At 40.2% G+C, this 20,642-nt stretch overlaps 1 protein-coding gene across 3 annotated transcripts in view; it reads right to left on the reverse strand.

Annotated features, from left to right (window-relative positions):
• LOC141011735 (intermembrane lipid transfer protein VPS13B-like) overlaps positions 1-20,642 on the reverse strand; it is a 353,303-nt gene that overhangs the window by 244,722 nt on the left and 87,939 nt on the right. For all 3 annotated transcript variants that reach the window (XM_073484997.1, XM_073484995.1, XM_073484996.1), the window contains exons 18-19: positions 14,452-14,586; positions 13,018-13,197 (exon numbers count right to left, since the gene is read on the reverse strand). In XM_073484997.1, the coding sequence (XP_073341098.1) occupies positions 13,018-13,197; positions 14,452-14,586 (315 nt within the window). The remainder of the gene's footprint in view (positions 1-13,017; positions 13,198-14,451; positions 14,587-20,642) is intronic.

Below are 20,642 nucleotides of genomic sequence, written 5' to 3' on the forward strand. Positions count from 1 at the left end.
GGTCACAATTAGAAAGTCCAGTGATGCATGCTTCTGTATTTCTCAACTGTAATTGAGTTCGTCTGCAGTGACATGAATGATTAATTGAAAAAAATTTATAAATAAAATCTGCAAACATTCAGGTTAGTGTGAATCGCAATAAGTTGGATCACCAATTGCAGAAAAATGTTGCAATCATCACTGAGACTTTCAGCGAAAGCAGAGCAGAAGTTGAATAAGACATTACTCATAAGACATTTAAGGAGAAGGGTAGTATGATGTTAGTCTTTTAAACACTGTTAAATCAACTTTTTTTGTAGTTAATATAATCCATTTTAATGAATATTTTGACGTATATCTGAAACCATACAATATAGCCCAACTGCTGCATTGTGGAAAACATCAAATATATTTTTATATCGTTAATATTTCTAAGCATTTATCTCAGCAAAAACGTACGTAAGCATAAAATCTAAAAAAACAAAAGGTTTAGGGCATTTTAAGTCCTTTTTCAGATATTTATTTTACTTATGAACAATCTGACTGTTGAGCAAGACATGGACTGGTTGATGCAATGCAGAAACTAAAAGCAAAAAATTCTTAAAAATGAAATTGTGGGAACTTCAAAGAAGAAGAAAAGTTAATTATAAGATCTTGCTTGCTATATATAGAGAGGTAGGTATGTGACCAAACTCAAATTGAACATTTTTAAATACACAAAGATTTCCTTCTTTATGTCTTCCAATAAATCCTACAAATATATTTTGACTTCGGTATTCAGGACACACGTGTGCGTGTACAACAAATTTAAATGACACGCCTCCATGTTTGATTGGAAATCTGGAAGCATATCACCCTAGCAGACCAAAATAAAGCATTAACTGGCATTTTATGAAAGTCTTACTTCATCCACACTGTGCCCCATAAACATCAATCACAGTCTAATCCATCTAAGGGTGACAGCTGGGCATTAACATTGTTAGAAGTAATAGCTTGTTCAGTTAAAATGCTTATGGCCAATTGACAGAAAGTGGCATGAGCAAGAGTTTAATCTTTATTTTAAAAAAATTAAGAAAAGTGTAGCTTAACATCAGGTAGGTTATAAACCCCTCTATTTTGATCCAAACCTGAAACCTATGAAAATAGACTGAAGATAATGTCTGCATTGCAATGTCTAAACTCACCACTTAACAAATACAGTATATTCTTTACATGTAGCTGGTCAGTTGATGATATTTCTAACAACCACAAGTTGAAACACAAGTACCAACATATGCTCTTGTCATCTTTGCTGTAGTTCGACTGCAAAGATAGTTACAGATTGCAGCTTCAAATCTGTTTCATTTCCACTGCCAATCATTCTCCTGTACTGAGCTGGTTAAACCTGTATCTACTTAGTCATCCCAGCATGACTCTTAGTTCTTTTTATGGGACATGACGTGAAAGATGTTCCTGTGTGGTCTGAGGGGGGCTCTGAAGACAAATGAGAGCCCTGCATTGAAAAAAAGAAACATTAGAGAACTCTAAGGAAGGGCAACTGCTTCCATATTTAGGGGATAAATACATGACGACAGAGTGAAGACTCTGAGAAGCCATTCTTCAGTCTGTCTGTCACTGGGACGAATCGCAGTGGTTTTGGACTATAGAAAGAAATACAATTTGAACAGCAGAAGTTATGTGGCAAACAAAATCTTTCATAATCAACTTTTTAGATTTCGCTCTAAGAAACATGATGCGAAAATGTGCTCTTTGCTGGCTCCAACAGTGTTTCTGAACACGAGCCAACCCTGAAAAAGAGCCAAAGACCTTGTAATTGGTACTATTGAGAGTCTTCTGTGTGTGTGAATGAGAGTGTGTAAGAATAAGCCAGTTATATGGGAGAATTCAACATTAGGGTGGGTTGTGTCACATTCCATACTTTACTCAGCCTCACTGAACCCCCTCCTCCCCTTGGGTCTGGTTCCTACCGGCTGATTTTGTTAATTACTGTGCCTCTTTTATTCTGTGAGAATTGTGAGAAATCTCTCTCACCACCAACCCGCCCAAAACCTACACCACAGCGCCATAACCACCATTCAATTAATTAGCTTAATTAATTACATCTTAACACACAGTGCTCCAATAATAATCCCCACATCAGCAACAAAAGAAATTTCCAAGAATATAAGCTCACACCCCTCCTTGCATTTCAGCTCCTCTCTCCCCTCAACCCCTTTTTCATCTCTTCATCCTCACCACTGCTGCTTAATGTGGGACTGTACTTAGCCCACTAACTTTTAATATTTCCCCTTCCTTTTTAAAAGCTAGTGCTGCCGCACTTCTGTGTGGTAAAGCTTTGCCCACTGTGTGCACACAGACTCATTTGGGCAACATTGCAGCCTGGGAAAATGCATGTGGAGCATTGAAGTGGAGGGGAGTGGATGTGGAGGAGTGTAGGGGGGAATGGGAGAAGAGACGAGGGAAGGGCATGGTACGAGGGAGGAGGTGCGCCGTGGCAGCTGAGCTGTGAAGAAGCTAATGGGCTCTCATCCCCTTCCCACGCCCACCGCGTGTTTTCTGATGGGCACTCAAGCGGCGAGACACATATTGGTTTGGCTACCGGCACAGAACTCCAGCCAGCTTGCCTCAATACTGCTTTGCTAGGTCAATCCGGCATCTGTCTGAACTCTGGTTAGCCTGTATGTGACTTTAGGACTGGCACAGTATGAATCAGTAACCAGCCTCTAATAATGTTGATCTCATTCATGGCTGGAACAGCAATAATAAGAGATGAAAGACAGAAGCATGGCTCACAGACAGACAGTGACACTGATAAACCAAGTGGAGTGATGATCAGGGAACCACCACAAATTAATGTTTGTTCGTAACCAGCAAAGATGGGGAGGCATTAAAAAGGGAGATTCTTTGTCACAGGGCAACTGCTAAACCACAGCCTGTCACATCAGTACATCTGTACAATGTATCATGAACTATGAAAAGAGAAGGTTGTAAAAAGGGTTTCTGATTAATTTTTCATCAAATAGTTATTTCAACCAAAAGCTACAAAATTAGTAATAAAAAGGAGTTGATATGTAACATATAAGACAGAATGCATAAAAGTACATGAAGTATATTTGATAGATTAAAACTTGTCACCACAGGACAAAACACAGTATGTACCAGCACAACTAAACCAATTCAAATGTGCATAACTTAAGACAGTGTTCTGGCCCTGTGCAGTCAGTCTGGACATTATCCCCTCTGATTTGTCAGAATAAAACCCCAAGCCCCTGATTAGCTGATCCGGGGAAGCCAATTGTTTTGATTGTGCTGTGCGATGTTTGATCCGACTGTGTGGAATGTGGCGACCTTTGATCCAGTGACAACATTCAATTAGATAAGGTTAACTAAATTGACCTCTTCCACCCCTGCTATTCAGCCCAGAACTGGATAAAGTATAAACAGTCTGTATGCTTCACAGTTTATAGAGGATTAACACTGTCCACCTATGCAAAGAGTCAGCATGTCCTATCCCATTCACAGCACATACACAACAACATGCACTGTGTGTTTCTGCTTTACAACCAGTGAAAACTACACTAATTACCTTTCCTTCTTCTATACGTACTAATGATGAATGAAGAATCTTAAGAATACAGCTGGTGAAGTACTTTGAGTTTGGTGGAACCTGTACTCTCTCTCTCTCTCTCTCTCTAAAGAGCTTAACTTGTAATTACTCATTGTAATAACTCTGCAGTCACATAGGACTTTGAAATGATGGGAGTATATAGAACTGGAGTGGTTGTGGGGGGCTTGTGTCAGGCTCTTCACTGAATGTATCACTGACAAACATTAAAAATGAATTGCACCTTAGCGGGAAATGAATCAGGGTGCCCTGGGAATTACATTACACCCAGTAGCTGACAAGCTAGATTACTATTTTCCAGCTGCTGAAGAAACCAAAGGGCAAGAATCTCCCCCTCCCACACAAAGAAGAAAACACAAAATGCAGGAACAGCTGCATATAAAAGTACTTTAGGTACTTTACTTTATCTCAGTTTGAATAAAAAATACATAAAAGGTGTTTCTAAACTGGCCTCTTGCGCCATGAAAAGAGATTTCTTAAAATGTTTTCAAAATTGGATACAAGGAAATCTAAGCTTTTCAAAATCATGTGGCCTGGCATACAGCTGCTTTCACTAGTGCAAGATTTAGGCCTTATTCTGTTGTTTTGGTTAGGGCTGTACCAAATAGATCAAAATGATTTTTTGCATGTCTACTCATTCTATTAAAACTGGGGATTCCTGCACAGTTGCTGATAAAGATAAGGCAACATTATATTATTAATATTATACTATGTGTAGAATTAAATCCCAGCGGCAGCTGTGTATGATTGTTTTCCACTCATGTGGTCTTATTTCCAATAACTTCAGAGAGATGTAATGTCCAAAACTCAAAATTTACTGAAAAAAGATAGATTTAATAATTTCCAAAAAAAAACATTTCACTGCTGTCAAAAACGTTTTATCTCCTGTTTGCCGCACAAAGGGAGGTATTTCAACTCTAACACTTTAGGGTAATCCCATCACAAAATATGACGACAACATTAAAAGTTTCATTCAAGAACCACAATAGAAGCTTAAAATGAAAAGAAATGACATTCAGTGCAGCCCTAGTTTTGATTTTTCCATGTGGATGCAAAACTTTTGGCCAACAACCTGAATGAAAATGTTAAATTGGGTTGACAAATACCCAGAATTTTAAAATGTGTTGCATTAGCGCTGTCATTGAAGTTCACACCAACTGTGACAAAAGAGGCCCTCTTATAGCCAATAAAGGTGATCATTAGGTCTTTACAGAGATCATCTTAATGAAACTGATGAGCTAATATCTTCCCCACTTTCACACGGTGAAAAAGGCTAATTACTTCCCTCTTTTCTTCTGACCCTGCTCTACCTAGATGACAACTTTAAGAAGTGAAAGAGCAGTGACCCAGAATGACCTCTCTTCACACTCAAAGGCTAAATCTTCATCTCTATCTCATTCACTTATACACCACCTTGATGCCTTACCCTGACAGCTACCACCAGAAAAGCCTGTAAATTGACCACTGTGTTCCCCTAAGCTCCAGTTAGTCTAGCTTCAGACGGAGCACTTCTAAACGTTGCTGCCTTGTTATTAACACCTGTTCATATGCTATAAATGATCATATTTTTCTCACTGATTAATGTTTACATTAGCTGTTCTGGTGCTGCTTGTGTAGTTGGCTGTATTATGTTGACACTCCCTGACTTCATAACATGCTATTTATATTCCATTTTCTGTTTGGTGTATTCTGTTACAATGACCAACTTCCCCACGAATCATTAAAGTGTCATTTGCCCTAATCTATTCTCAAGTCTAAACACAAATCCAAACCTCTGTCCATTTTGAATCTGAAACTGATATAAACTGAAAAAGTCTCAGTTGAGATGTGAAATGACCAATGCCAAATTGCCGCATGGGAGCTGTAATATCATGTAAGAGTGGAGGCTAGCCTGCACAGCAGCTTTAACCCCAGTCACACTCCAACCCAACCCCATCTCTAGCCTCAGCCCTTATCCCCTTGTACCCAATCTCTGCCCCCTGCCCCTCAGCCTCACACTCCAGCAAGGCTTTAAGCACTGTGAGAGTGGCCTAAGTAGCCCAACACTTCACAGATGAACAGCTCCAGTAATGGGCCGTGATTGACCTCAAAAGCCGGCTCTGAGTGGGTTCCCTCGGGTCTAATCTCCACATTACCTGCTCTGCTTCACACACTCTGACAAGAAATGATGAGAGTGGCTGCCTTGAAGATTAAACAGATTGTTGAGGAAATTACAGGCTTCTCAAACAAATAAACAAATGGAACAACCTCTTATGGTCAAGTGTCATGCAACTGAATTAAATCCAAAATTGAGTGTGGACCCATTTTAATCTGTATGCTGTATAACCTGGAGTAGTTGTATTCTGAAAATATGTACAGTATATATGTTCAGACATTGTCTCCCAGGTGTTCATAATCACTTCAAATGAAGTTTTGGTCAGGTCCCAACAGCCACAAAGCAGCTCACATCACTTGCAAGATTAGCTTAAGAAATTGCAAGGATGTACAATAAATGTATTTTTAGTACCATTTTGTCTACTGTACGTCTATCAGCCAGAGAAAGTTCAGGCCAGCAGCTTAAAGCCATCAAGCTGCTGCCTGAGACAAAGCCAGACTGTTGATTTAACACTCAATGGAGTGAGTGAACACATGCAAGGGAGGGAAAAAGAGCATGATAGATGGACATATGAAAGTACGGCAGGCCTTTGAAAGATTGTAATGAAGGAGGCTACCGAGGGAGATCCCAAAATTCACACCCCATCTCCGGTGTCAGTGCAACCCATTCAAAGGCTACAGTTTCAGAGAAAAGGCAACGGGAGCAAGTGTTTCTATGTGTATGCATGCTTGGGTATGTGCATGCACTACTCAACGAGTGCAGTGCATGCATATGTGTTGGGTGTGAAATGGTCAGATCAAAGTCAGGTAGCGCTTCATTCCCACCTGCTCTCATTAGTCTTTGAGTGTACAGACCCTGAGTACTGCAAGATCCCACCTGTTTCTTAATGCTGTGGACAGGTCCCTTAGAACACACACACACACACACACACACACACACACACACACACACACACACGCATACACACACATACACACACACACACGCATGCACGCACACACACACGCGACTATATGGATGCTTCATTCAGAAAAAGCAAAGAAGATGCTTATGTTCAACCCAGATACCAAAAAGTTGGTATACTGTGGTTACCAACTCATTTTGCATGCTGCAGTCTATTTACAAAAATCATTTAAGTTTATCAGCATCTTGTGTTTGTACTGTATTCAAGTGAATATATATATAATTTATATTTTACATTGTGTGTGTGTGTGTGTGTGTGTGTGTGTGTGTGTGTGTGTGTGTGTGTGTGTGTGTGTGTGTGTGTGTATACAATTGCATATTAATAACTGTGCTACACGGTTAACAGTATAAACAAACTCTGAAACATTGTCTTCCTTCCATCTGCCTGGTACAAAACAGTAATTGAGGAGAAAACAGCTTTAATATCTATTAGAGAACGAAATATGTTAAGTATTACTGCCCCACTGGAATTCTCCAAGGATTAATTCCATGTAGCTTTCATAATTCCCTCCAATATGTTTAAATTAAGATTAAAGATCACTTTGTTCCCCTATTCCCATAGCTCCCATGGTATGGTAAAGAGATCAAAACTGGAGGGCTTTATAGGGAACATCTTTTGCTCAGCTCTCAGTGTGCTTGATTAAATGTAACATTTTGAGATCCCAGAGTTCTGAGAAAAGCATAAATCATTGTCTCGCAGCTGCTGGCGTGCCTGGGGAAAACACATGCTATCCCTCACTCTCTCTCACTCTCTTTCTTTTTGTCTTCTCTATGATCATAAAGCCCACCCGACCCTTTGGTCCCTCCTCCTCTGGTGCAAGTTAGGGTGGAGGAGGGTGGGGGTGGGGACACCTGCAGGCTGCTGCTCGCCCTGAGGTTCAGCATAAACCCCAGCTCCTCACACGCCCTCTGGCCCTCTACTCCATCACACTTGCCCCGTCCAAGGCCCCCTTAGTCTTTCCCATCCATCAGCTTTGACAGGCCCAAGACCAAGCCATGGAGGATAGTCAGCCAGTCAGCCACTGTCCAGGGATCAAAATGAACAAGCTGAGTTGAGTAACACTGATAATTTACACTCAGTGTTGCACTGAAGGTCATTCTGATTTCTGGTCCTGGTGATCCTTAAGGCACTGCTCTACTCTGATTAAATTCACAAATAATTTATAGATATAATACAGGCATCATTCCTAGTGTGTGCTAGTGAAGGATGACAAGTCCCTGGCTCTTAGCTAGGTCTATGTGGAAGACTAACCTGTGCCCTTCTGATCCAGCCTCCCAACCTGGATTGCTGCTTGGTTTAACTTAAAAGCAACAACCTGAGCTCTACAAGTCTGACTCCACCCACGGCTGCCTTGCTTTCTTCTATTTGCTCCCTCACCTTGTTTTTTCATGTCATTTAATAATGCCATTGATTTTTCACTATGCACTGTGTAATAACAGATCACACATATGGATCATGTTTGGTTCTTGCCAAAGGAGACAAAATGAAAAAGAAAATTGGGAAAATACTTGGCTATAGTGGTCCTCTGCCACTGCCAAAAATGAATTATCTTCGTTAGGTCCATCTGGAATGACTGGTCAATTAGGAGGAATCATCTGATGACTATCACGTTGTAATGCAAAGGGTTAATGGCAAAGTATGAAATTCATATACGCCTTTGGATCTATAAAAGAGGCCATTTCAAAGCAGGGCTGCTTAGTTCTTCTGCGTTCAAACCAACGCCTTTAACTGTGTTTAATTTATTAGAATGTTCCAACCTCAACTGTGTTAAATGAAAACACATTAGTCTGGATCTGCAGGAGTTCTACAAGTGTATAGGGACTCCCTCAAACCGCCACCCCTAGCCACCCGACCCAATAATCTCTTCATTTTCTAAGTAAAGTGGAATTTTGTTTTAATTCACTAGTAAACAAATAGACAGAAAACAGATGTCACTGGCAATATTTAAAGGCACTTATCTCCTTGGTGAATTAACTTTGCATGAAAGAGAGAGCGAGATGAGGAGAAGATTAAAACATGTGTCAAAGCTGCCATTAAAATGCCGGACTATGCATTCAATTATTCAAAATATCAATAAAATAAAACATAACATTCCCTGATGTGCTTTGTGGTTTGTTCTAAAAATATTTCAGGCATACAAATGTGTGACGCCAAAGATGCCAAGACAGTGCTCTAGACTTGCGTGAAGACTTGTGATTGGCCATTAGTACAGAATTTAGCCATCTAGTAGACCTAATATATCTTGTCAGAAGTGACGTCAGCGAAAGGGTCCTTTCTGAGCTCTAAAAAAAGGGAAAATGTAAGACATTGAGGAAATCCCTTCTGGGATGAATTAGAGGATCCATAAGGAAAGTGCTGGCAATTTCCAGAGCCTGTCACATCCTCTAAGAAATGAGACAACACAGAGATCACACATACATGACCAGTGGGGAAACACTGAAGGCACTGCAGTCAATCACAAACACCGAAGCATGAAAATAAAACAGCATGGCATATATATATATATATATATATATATATATATATATGTATATATGTATATATGTATATATATGTATATATGTATATATATATATATATATATATATATATATATATATATATATATATATACATATATATATATATATACATATATATATATATATATATATATATATATATTTATATATTTATATGTATATATATATATGTTCAAACACTTTAGTGACTATACACTGGTAGCGTGAAGACGATTACCAATAACGCCACCCCCCCACCCCACCCCCTGTTCCTTAAATAAATATTATGCTTAGAGAATTGGGCAGACAGATCCCACAGGACAGCTGTGTGTTGCCTTGCATCCCTACAAAAACCAGAAGCGATTAATCAAAAGTAAAATAGAATATAAAAGTTGATTGCAGCTCATTATATCTTAATGTTTTCAGTATGTTTATGGTGTAAGGAGTTAGATGTTCTCTTACGACCCTACCCAAGTTCTACACTCCATGTGTAATGATCACGCTTTAAGAATTTGCTAAATGGAATCAACAGAGCCACATGGGATGAATAAAATGTGTTTGATGCCAAGGCCAAGTGCTCCAACAATTCAGAAATGTCATGATCACAAAATGTTGAGCCTCTAAGTTGGTCCTATGGGAGCAAAGGGTGCAGCCCATTTAGAGTCGAGCTACTCCACCTTTCATCTCTGGCTGAATGAGGCGTTGCATCCATCATTCCATTAACACTGCTCTAACAGGCTCCCAGTCACCGTCTGTATGACAGCGGGGACACAGGACATGTGGACTGCCCAAAAGCTTTGATGTATGCCTGACCACCATACAAAACACAGACCAATAAGTGACACACCAAAAAAGCCTGTGTGCACACCAAATTTGCGAGCTCTTCCTTCAGCAGCACGTTTGACACAACACATGCATGCACGCACACACACACGCACACACACACACACATGTTCCAATCTGGTGAAGTTGTTACTGTCAAGCCTCGCTGCAGTCTCCAGTTTTGACTGTATTGACAGGTATACTGCAGATAAAAGCAACATTTCTGGCAGAAATACTTACACTCGTGTGTGTGTGTGTGTGTGTGTGTGTGTGTGTGTGTGTGTGTGTGTGTGTGTGTGTAAGAGAGACAGAGAGAGAGAGAGAGAGAGAGCTGGTCTGTGGTGCCTTGTTTGAAGATATAATACGCAACATTTCTGCATTAAAATGCCTCATTACGTATTGAAATTTCGTATATTTTTTTGTTGATTTGTGTTCTTACATTATCCTAAACATTTACAACTAGGTTTAAACCCAGAGAAATATGTAATTTTATTTAAGGTAACAGTGCGTTTCATTTGGTTACCGGTCGGCATAATTTCCAGGAGAGCACCAGAGAGTCAGGCGGGAAGTCAGCTAACATGACTAAACATAGAGTGAAACCTTTAAAGCTTTACCTTGTCCGTTAACATTTCTGTCTGAGTCATGTCAGATAGCTTTTTATCAGCAACAGTGGTTGTTTAACAATAAAGACAACAACGCTGATGATCCCACGCTACTTGTGTCTTTTTTAAATTTTTCATTGAGAGACCCCAAGGGACGAAATTACTTACATTTAAGTGAAATTACAAAAAAGAATATTGTTCAAATTTCTTTCATTCATTGAGGTTTGTTCCTTTGCGCCCAACACAAGTCATTGAGAAATTAATCTCTTAAAAAGGTACAGACATGTATACATCAGTATTCTAAAGGTGAGATTAAAATAAACTAAAATATTAAAACACGGAAGATAGATGCAGAGTGCTTCTATCTAAAAGAAAGCAAACTAGAAACAAAGAACATTCAACACAGAAGAAGGAAAAAAGAGGAGGGTATTGAGGCAGTGATGAGAAGTTGTGCAGGCCTCCACTGCTCCACATCTGCTGGAGATATATCCAGTGCTTCTGGGAGCCAGCCCCCCACCACCCATTCACCTTCATCTTCTGTCTCTCTCCCCCTCATTTCGCTTCCTTTTGCTCTTCTGGTTTGTGTTTGGATCAGGTTCTAATATTCAAAAATATGTACTGTCTTTATGAGCCATTGCTCTGCTGAAATAATATGCTCTCTAAATCAGAGTAATAGTCTGAGGGCGGTGCACTAAATAGAATTTAGCAAAGTTCCTAAAACTAAAAATATATATGTCTGTAAGGCTATAAAGGGTGGAACAACCCCTTGTCAGAAATACAACGTTGCTTTTAAAATCTTCTCTTATGTCATTTCAACTTTAAGGAAATTTATTCAATGGCTGTCTTCACATTTATCAAACCTTGAATTGCCTATGAAATGGAAGCTTTTCCTTGCCTAACATTTTTAACTTATAGCGGTGTCTTGGCACCCTGTTCACTAGCAATGGGACAGTGATTGACTGGCTGATATTCAAACAGCAATGGAATTCCTGGTTAGGAATGATCTCCCAAATCCACTGTTGCTAAACCGTACTTACGTATCTTCTTACTTTACTACACCCCAAGCTACAGCTGTATCTTCTCCTCGCAATCTGGAACCGCCTGAGGCCAACTCTACTGCCATCTCAGTGCTGACATGTTTAAGGCCCAGGGGCCTGATGTGATTCAGAGCCTGGTTTGGGGGTTTGTGTGAGTCAAGGCCACACGATGAATCTCTGCAGCCTTGTATTAAAAGTGATGTACAGTTGTGACTCTGTAGACAACTCTGAAAACTAATACTGGAGGTATATTGTTTTACACTGTCACCCCAGGCTTCTCTTGTATCTGCTGTTGGGTGAGACAACAGCCCAGAATGTTTTAGAGACTCACTTTTTAGTGGGCTTTTAGAGACTTGGGAGCAATTGAAGGCCAAAACATTGGAGAGACTGGGAAGAATGCAACGACCTCCAAAGGTTTCAAACTTCCCTGGGAGCCCAGCGGAGCTGCTCGATAAGAGAGCTAGTTGGAGTTGCAGGTGGGGAGGAAATTTTAGTGATGACACACTGATATTCATGGCCTCATTCACAGAAGAACCACTGCAGGAGTAATTTCAGCTTGAGAGAACACAAGAGACCATGCTGCACAGATGAGGACATACCTGGCTACTGTTGTAGATACATGAGACACTCAGTCATTAAATATACAACTTACTAAATCAAGCAACACAGCACTTTAAGCTTTGAATCTGAATTGCATTTTTAGTCGTTTGGAAGAGCTACTGAATGATCCCACACCCTCCCCCTGAACACACATTCATGTACCCACACACTCGCACACTGACACCAGAAATATAATCTGTGGTCTAAGGACGCAATCAAAAACTGCAACCTGACATCAGTGCAGCCTTCAACAGCAATCCTTGAGTGGTTAGCTGTTGTTAGCCAGCTCAGCCCAGCGCTGACAGAGACTAACTGCTGTTTAGAGAACTCATGCTGCCTGTAAAGAGATGAGGAGTTGCCAACCCTGCCTCAAGGATATACTGGAGTGGAAAACACTTATCGGCTTTGCTAAACAAATAACTGAAAAGGGGCATTGCGTGACATTGTGTGTGGAAGGAAAATATGACGACCTAAACAAACCGAGACTCTTGCATTAGATCACCAATAATTGAGATGGAATATGGACTACCAGTGCCTGTAACAAGTCGAAACACCACAACCACGACCGGAAAATGAGCTAAAACACTGATATATCAACACAGGATGGTGATTTGAAATAGACACAGGTTAAGTAAAAGAGGAGAGGAGAGGAGATGAAAAGAAAAGAAAAGAAAAGAAAAGAAAGAAAAGAAAAGAAAAGAAAAGAAAAGAAAAGAAAAGAAAAGAAAAGAAATGAAAAGAAAAGAAAAGAAATGAAAAGAAAGGAGAGATGCACATTTCACCAGTTTGTACCTGAGTTCCTGCAATCATCTCCTTGCTGAGGGACCTGAACAGAAAACGCCAGCAGGTCAGGGGCCAACAAAGATTCAGGCTTGCGAATCTCATTAAGCCAGCGGCTCATATGGAGTTCTTTGGTGTCAGATGGGCCCTGAATCAGAGGAACCAGCTTCTCCTTAACCCCCTCTCCCAAGCCTAAGACACAAGAGTTAAGTACTAATTAGTACACAGTACAATATCCCCAATTACCAAAATGAAAAGTTATTCACATTCAGAAATGAGAAAGTCTTAATAATGTGGCCAAGAGGAAACAATAAATATGAAAGCAAGAGCTTGTCTTGAATGCTTTTAGGGATCACAAAAACTTTTATCTGAATAACTTTATGACCCGAGTTAAAGATATTTTCAAAGTTGAAATGAAGAATATGAAGTGGTGAAAAAGCATTACATTGATTATTGATTTACCTATGCTGCAACAGGTCCTTTTTCTGACTGTGCAGGCGTATAAGTCACTATATGTAATTTGTGCTTTAGTGTCTTCAACTAATAATATGAGGGGTACAGAACGTGAAGACACTTTGTGCCGAAAGGCTTTTAATGATCAAGTAACTTTGTCAAAACAATTTCCAACATATGTAAAAAAAATTCAATTAATTTCAACTGTAAATCAATAGTTTGGGTCAAAGCAACTTCAGACAACCAAAAAACACAATATCATCTGTGTCAAAACTTCAAGTGAAGTGAAGTGAAGTTTCAGTGTTCTTGAAAATCAAAACAAATATGCCAAACAGAAAAAATGATCTGACAAAAGGAACAGCAGTCGCAAGGAAAAACTGACAGGAATATAATGTAGCAGCACAGTAATTTGAGTGTTGACAAAAACAGTGCTACTGACCTTATTGACTTGTTGCTGTGTTTGCAGTGTTGATTTATTCATCTCATAACTTAAACTCCTAATGTGCATATTATTTTATGCATCCCCTATGGATGGTAATTTTGAAATAAGAAAATTAATTGCACATTCTTTTTTTTCTTTGTATTTCTATGTTGACAGCTGCAATAGATCTTATAATCTGTCTGACATCATGTGTGCAGTTTGACCTTGTAAACTCTGTGCTAAGACACTAGCTCCAATAACATCCCTGCCATCAAAGACATGGCCAGAGCCCAATGACAGCGCCCCAGGAGAAAACAGCAACTGAATCACACAGCTGGACAGAAATCAAGATAAAGATTGAGTGGTAGAGAGAGAGAGGGGGAGAGAGGGAGAGAGAGAGAGAGAGAGAGAGAGAGAGAGAGAGAGAGAGAGAGAGAGAGAGAGAGAGAGTCAGAGTCAGACTGTAGTGTGTAAACGTATAACTTAAGGAAAGTCAAAGAAGAGTCTAGTCGGTCTCACTCTCTCCCTCCTACACAGGCAGTAAAGTTTTAACAGGGCACAGCTGCACACACCTGGGGTCCTGGCGCACACTTTTACAGCTCCCACGGTTCCCGAGGCGCATTTCACCGTCGCAAGGCTGCAGAACTTCAGCTCCAGGTTTTGGACCGAGCCCTCGAGAGTCGGTGACGGGCCTGGAGACTTCACACCTAATAAAAAAAAAAAAAAGTGAAAATGAAGTGCAGTCCGGCAGGTTTAAACACCGCTGCCGTGGCTTCATTAAACACTTGATTGGCCTTTAATTGTTCTTGACCCCTTTCTTTCCCTCTGTTTCTCCCAAAGTTCTGGAAAACCAGGTGCTCTTAGACACAGATATCACCAACACCAGGCAGAGTGTGTTGCATTTATCTCAGCTCTGGCAGAGATAATAGTGGTGCCCTCTGTTTTCAAGGTTAAACTGTTGTTGTGTTTCTATACCATGAGAAACATGTCAAATAAAAACACATTTGGATATTATAGCAAGCTGTAAAAGTTTGCTACAACATAAGTGAAAAATCCCCCAAAGCTAGAATCAAAATAACACTTTTTACTGTAATAAATGACCGGCCTTTATTAGCACTTGACTTCAGTCCCTAGTAAATGTTTTCTTTTTTTTATGTGTGAATTTATCTGTGAGTACAAGCTGACAGGGGTGCATTTTATTCATATTTTTTCTTCTGGATTAAAAGCTTCCTATGAACACATGTACAGTATACTGATGGGAGTTTGGATACACTTCTGCAAAGTCCCGACATCATAGCCATATTGTTTTAAGCAGGTGCCCAGGAAGGATATTAAAAGAGACAAAAAACCCTTAAATTGTCAAGTACTTGTTCTAACTGTTTTACAAGTTCCCTGTAAATCTACTACTTGAACATTTTAAGTTAAATAACAGGGGGCATTAGGAGTATGAGTAAGAGGCCAATATAAAGGAAATATCTTTCCAAAACAATATCCAATACAGTCACGTCAGTATCCAGCTTAGTGTCAACTAAAACTCACCTAAAACCAGCATTACATCACAGGAGCCTCAAGTGCTCTTCACTCTATGATTATTTCTCTTAATGGCAGCTTAGTGTGGAAGAACCTTCCATCTGCCATCTTTCCAAAATGAAACAGTTTGCACCGTGGTAAGGAACGGGGGGGTGGGGGGATTACACACTCGCCATTATGATATGTCAATGTTATTTCTATGGTGAGAGGCTATTTCAAACACATAACAGGAGCGGGAGGGAGAAATAGCTGGATGGCTAAAAGATACTGTAAAGTTTAAGGAGTTCTGTGCCAAACCGCCTGTTGAGAGAAGAGAGGAGGATCCATCCATCACATGCTGCATTCTTCCAGTGAGCTGGAGCTGTCCGAGGGAATCACATTAAATTCTTACATCACCTGTTCCAATAAGGCTTTACTTCTTAAAATACTCCCCTCTTACAGTGATAGCACTTCATTTCCTACAAGTGTCCACTGCATTTTTTTGAATGAGTTTACAACTCAGTGGGGGCTTCCTCTGTCAAATGCTGGCCCACTGATTCTAAGATCAAATTCAGAAAGGCAGAACAAACAAAACAGAAACTCACACAAAAACAATATAAAAATGATGAAGAAAAAATTAAACAGATGGATTAATACCAGGTGTTTATTGCCTACCAGTGAGTGAGAGGGTTTGTATTAATAAGGCAAAGTAGCCGTTCTACAAGAGAGGCTATGTAAGCACAACAGGTCATTATTGGCAACAGCTCCTGAAGCCACCAGGAAAAAGCTGTTCTGGACATCAAAAGGCTTTCTTTCATCCACATTCACTTCCTCTCTGACTTTCCATCTTATATTTCTTACTATATAACTCTTCTACCTGTTTTCTCCCACAAACTCTTTTTACTCTCCACCTCTCTTCTCCGCGTTTCTCTGTGTGTTCGTGTTTGGTCTGATTACTACTGGTCACATTTTTAGTTACTTAGGTAAGCCAATATCTGGATGCCGCATAAACAAAAGTAACTTGGGCAGGTTCGGTTTGACCAAAATTAGTACATTTTTGTTTGCAGCTGTTTATCCCCATCAACTAACAGTTTGACGGTAGTTTTAACGGCAGGCAGTGGGAATAGAGGCAAACTTAAGTGCACACATACACACACACAGCACATTTAACCAAGGGAATTACTGGCAATTGCTAAAATCCCTAACCACTGACTTCCCTCCTCTCCCCATCTCAGACAAATTACCCAGCAACCTCTTCACCTGCTGTCTGAGAGGCCCTCTATCAGCCCAGATGGAAGATGGGAACGTTAATAACCCTCCCTCTGTCTCTCTGCCTGCTACTTAATGTATCTGCAGGTCAAGCAGAGCAGTGCTGCGTGTCTCTCTGTGGCTTTGGTTACCTGCTTCTCCATCAGCTTCCTCTGTCTATAGGACAGATTTTCTAATAACAAAGCTACACAGTGTAGTGCATGCATAAATATCCAACAAAAACAAATTACACTAATGCCAAAATGATCAGCAGTTTCTGTTTCAAGCTAGTGATATTATTTAAGATTTGAGACCATGAGGATAATTTATTTATTTTTAGTCTCTCCTTCCCACTCTTGTGTGTTGGTTTTTCAAACATACAAGTACAGAGGTGTGACAAATTATCCTCTTGATGTACTCAGTCAGCTAAAAAATAAGCCCATTGTGTAGCATATTGTTTCAGAAAACTGTTAAAGCAATGCTTTGTTCCTAATTTTAAAGTCTGAGCCATCAAAGGCTATCAAAAGTCCTTTTTCCTCATTCCTCTTCAGGGAGCGTGTGTGCGCAAGTGAGTTTATATGTTCGTGTGTGCTAGGCACACACTGTTTGTTGAAATAACATTAATCTATGGTCCATATGATCTATCATCATGGTCTGTTAAAGGGTTAGTGTTAGTGTTTTTGTTTAGATGTTTTCGATGAGTTTTAGCATCTGCTCTCCTTAATATATGCACATACAGATTCTCATATACACAGTAAACACACATTTGATGTGATCCAGTACCAGGGGGAAAGATAGAGAATGACAAAGGCACTACATAAAGCTAGACTTCCCTTCCTGGAAACAATAGTTTACATACATTTGCCATAAAAGGATTGCACCAGACATTTGGCTACATTATTGAGTGTGTCTCAGTGAACCTTAAAACACATGACCAATCTATCTTAAAAAGAACAGACCACTGTAGAAAATGGATATCCAGACCCAGTGACAATTTGGTCTTTTTCAGTGCTGAAGGAAAAATGATTGCAACATTGACGAGAAGGCCTTCACACACATTGACTGCTCCCTTGAGTACTTCATTTTTTCTGGAAAAGATGGAGATGTTAAAAGAGCAAACCAATCTGGATCACGACAGGGGTCATTCCTTCCACTGTTTGCTCTTTGATAAATGGCACTAGGGGTATCACTATAACATTTCCCCCATTTGCCCACGTAGATGTCCTAAAGGGCACGGTGCACCTGCTGGGGTGGTGCTTGTTGCGTGGGGGGGGGGCTCTGGACAATGTTTTGTCCAGCTGTTAGACTATAAAAAAGCGGGGTACACAGGAAGAGGAAAAGCACTGTGGTTGGTAGTTTGTCGACTTAACAGTGGTATTCAGCTTGGTTTATGTGTGTAAGATACATTAGTGTGTGCATTACAGCCAGACGTGTGTGTGTGATTTCCTTGTTTCTTTGTGTGGCTGAGTGAGTGAACGTGTGTGGTGCTGTTAGTCTTCAAGCAAGGGCAGGTGCAAGAAGTACATAAACACACAGCTAGGGGCCAGAGGCTATGGCACTCCATCAAACACTGTGAGGGCAACCATGGGCAGCTGGGTTTGCCATCCTGAGGAGAGTGTGGAAAATATGAAGGGAAGGAAAGATGGATGGTCAGTTAAGAAATACTTTAGTAAAAATGAAAAGATAAAAAGAGAAAGCACGCACTGATGGGGCAGTATGGGATGTGGAGGCAGCATTTTTGCTTCCTGCATACCTCAATAGTTGGCTTGCACATGTGTCAGTATGTCTGTGGGTGTATGTGTGTGCGCAGGACATCTGCAGACTTGAAAGCCATGTTTTACACATTCCAACATGTCCTGCTCTCACTGCATTGAGGAATGGTATGGGAAAGTTGTCTGCCTATAACACTGGACCAGGCAAACTAGAAGCACAGTGTTTAGCCGGCATTCACAAAACACTTGTAATAATATTGTACCTCAGAAACACCAAGCAATTGTTATTTCTAATTAGGGCTGGGGCAATATATCGATATTATATCGTTATCATGATATCAGACTATATATCATCTTAGATTTTGGATCACGTAATATCATGATATGGCATAAGCGTAATATAGTAAAGTGATGTAAGTTTCTGAAATTACAGACTTAGTCATTATATCAACATTACTGATGACTGATCAAAGATCTCAAATAGTCATCCCTACAATGTTGTCGCAATGTCAATATCCAGGTATTTGGTCAAGAATATTGTGATATTTGATTTTGTCGCTCAATCCTAGCATTTATGAAGTTCTTTGAGGAGATTTCAAAGTATTGAGATATATAGTGTATCGTAATATAGGCTAAAAATACTATTATTATACAAGTACTAGTATTATTTTCAGGCCACATGGCCTAGCCCTTTTTCTAATGCTAGGGAAACATTTTTTCAATCAAATAAGCCAGGACATTCACATGGGAACAATTCAATGTTTTTAAAAGTTATAAGAAGAAGGAGAAGCTCTTGAAATGTAGAAAACATCTAGAGGAGTCCAGTTAAGAGCTTTTGCAGAACCTGTAACTGTCTACTTCTAGAGGTGAGGCCTAAAAACTAACAATATCTGGCGATTGGTTGATGCATACTACAAGAGCCCCCACCCGCCAACCTACCCAAAAAAAAGCTGAAGCTGAAATGGAAAAAGAAGAAGGTATACAGACTGAAACTTTTGCTAAAACACCTTTAAAATCTGTTTTTTTGATTCAAGTTATTGCACCCCCAGTCCACACAGTCACATAGTCATGAGAGAAGAGTTCCACTTTTCAGAAAACATATCCTTGTATTCATGCATCAGGGATCAGTTTTATATGTGATGACGATTGGCTAACGAGAGGATGTAAGTATCACACAGACAGACAGAGAAGGAAAGAGAACCTAATGTACTAAAAGCTCCAAGTCTGGCAATGGGCCCACAGCAGCAATGGGGCTGAAAGAAAAAGAGGTAGACATAGACAAGTTGGGTCGACCAAAAGCAGCCAGCTGAGCCATTAAGTGCTGATGCAGAAACAATAACTGTCTCTCCTAAGTCAGGAGGGGTTGAAGTAGAAGCAGTAAGTAGGAGCAGGAGGTCTGCTGGCAACTTGCCCAGTGACTGACACACAGCAAAAATACAGACACATGCAGAGAGAGTAGGACAGGGAAACAGACAAGGTGAACCAGGAGTGGTTTGTCCAGCAGTTAAAGCTGAAGAGAGACTACCTTTGGCAGTGGGTAAACACAATTCTGCAGAGGAGACTCGTCACTTTAAAAAAAATCTAATCCCTATACAACCAGAAAATGATTATTAGGATAGTCGAGACTCAAGTATCATAAAAATAACTTTAAATGTCGAATGCATTAAATGTCCATAAGAAGCTCCTTGAAGGTTTGTGATATTTTCATAAAAAATGTTTTGGCTACTTTCTACCAGCAACTGACAAAAACACTAAATCAAGCAAACAAGTGTCTACACACACACACACTAAAATGCTTCTTCCTATGAGGCAGCACACTGAATGGAGGTTAGAGTGGTGGAGTATGCAAGTGGTACTTGCTGCCTATAAGGGTCATGGTATAAAGACAGTGATGGGGTGTAAGTAAGTGCTGGTGGTAGCGGAGGTTGGGGGTCTAATTTCCATGATTACCATCCCCTCCAGGTGCTGCCTGCCTTTCCGTCTGCCCACTAAAGCAGTGACACATGTTCTCCACACATTGAAACCTTGGTTCTCTCTGCCACCGAATTACCACAATTAAGGAATATTCAGGCGGAAGCAATTTAGCTTTGGCAATTTGGGGATGGGGGGGTGAAAGAGTTATAAAACAAGTCAGAGAGATAGATAGGGTAAGAGAAAGTAAGAGAGTAAGAGAAAAAGGAGCGACAGATGTTCGAAGAGTGATAGAGAAACACGTGCTGTGACATGGAGGATTCCCGCATTGCCACTTGTAAGGAGACGATTAGCCAGTGGTGAGATGGGCCATTAAAACACAG

This window comes from Pagrus major, chromosome 17 (assembly GCF_040436345.1).
Source record: "Pagrus major chromosome 17, Pma_NU_1.0".
Lineage (NCBI taxonomy): Eukaryota > Metazoa > Chordata > Actinopteri > Spariformes > Sparidae > Pagrus > Pagrus major.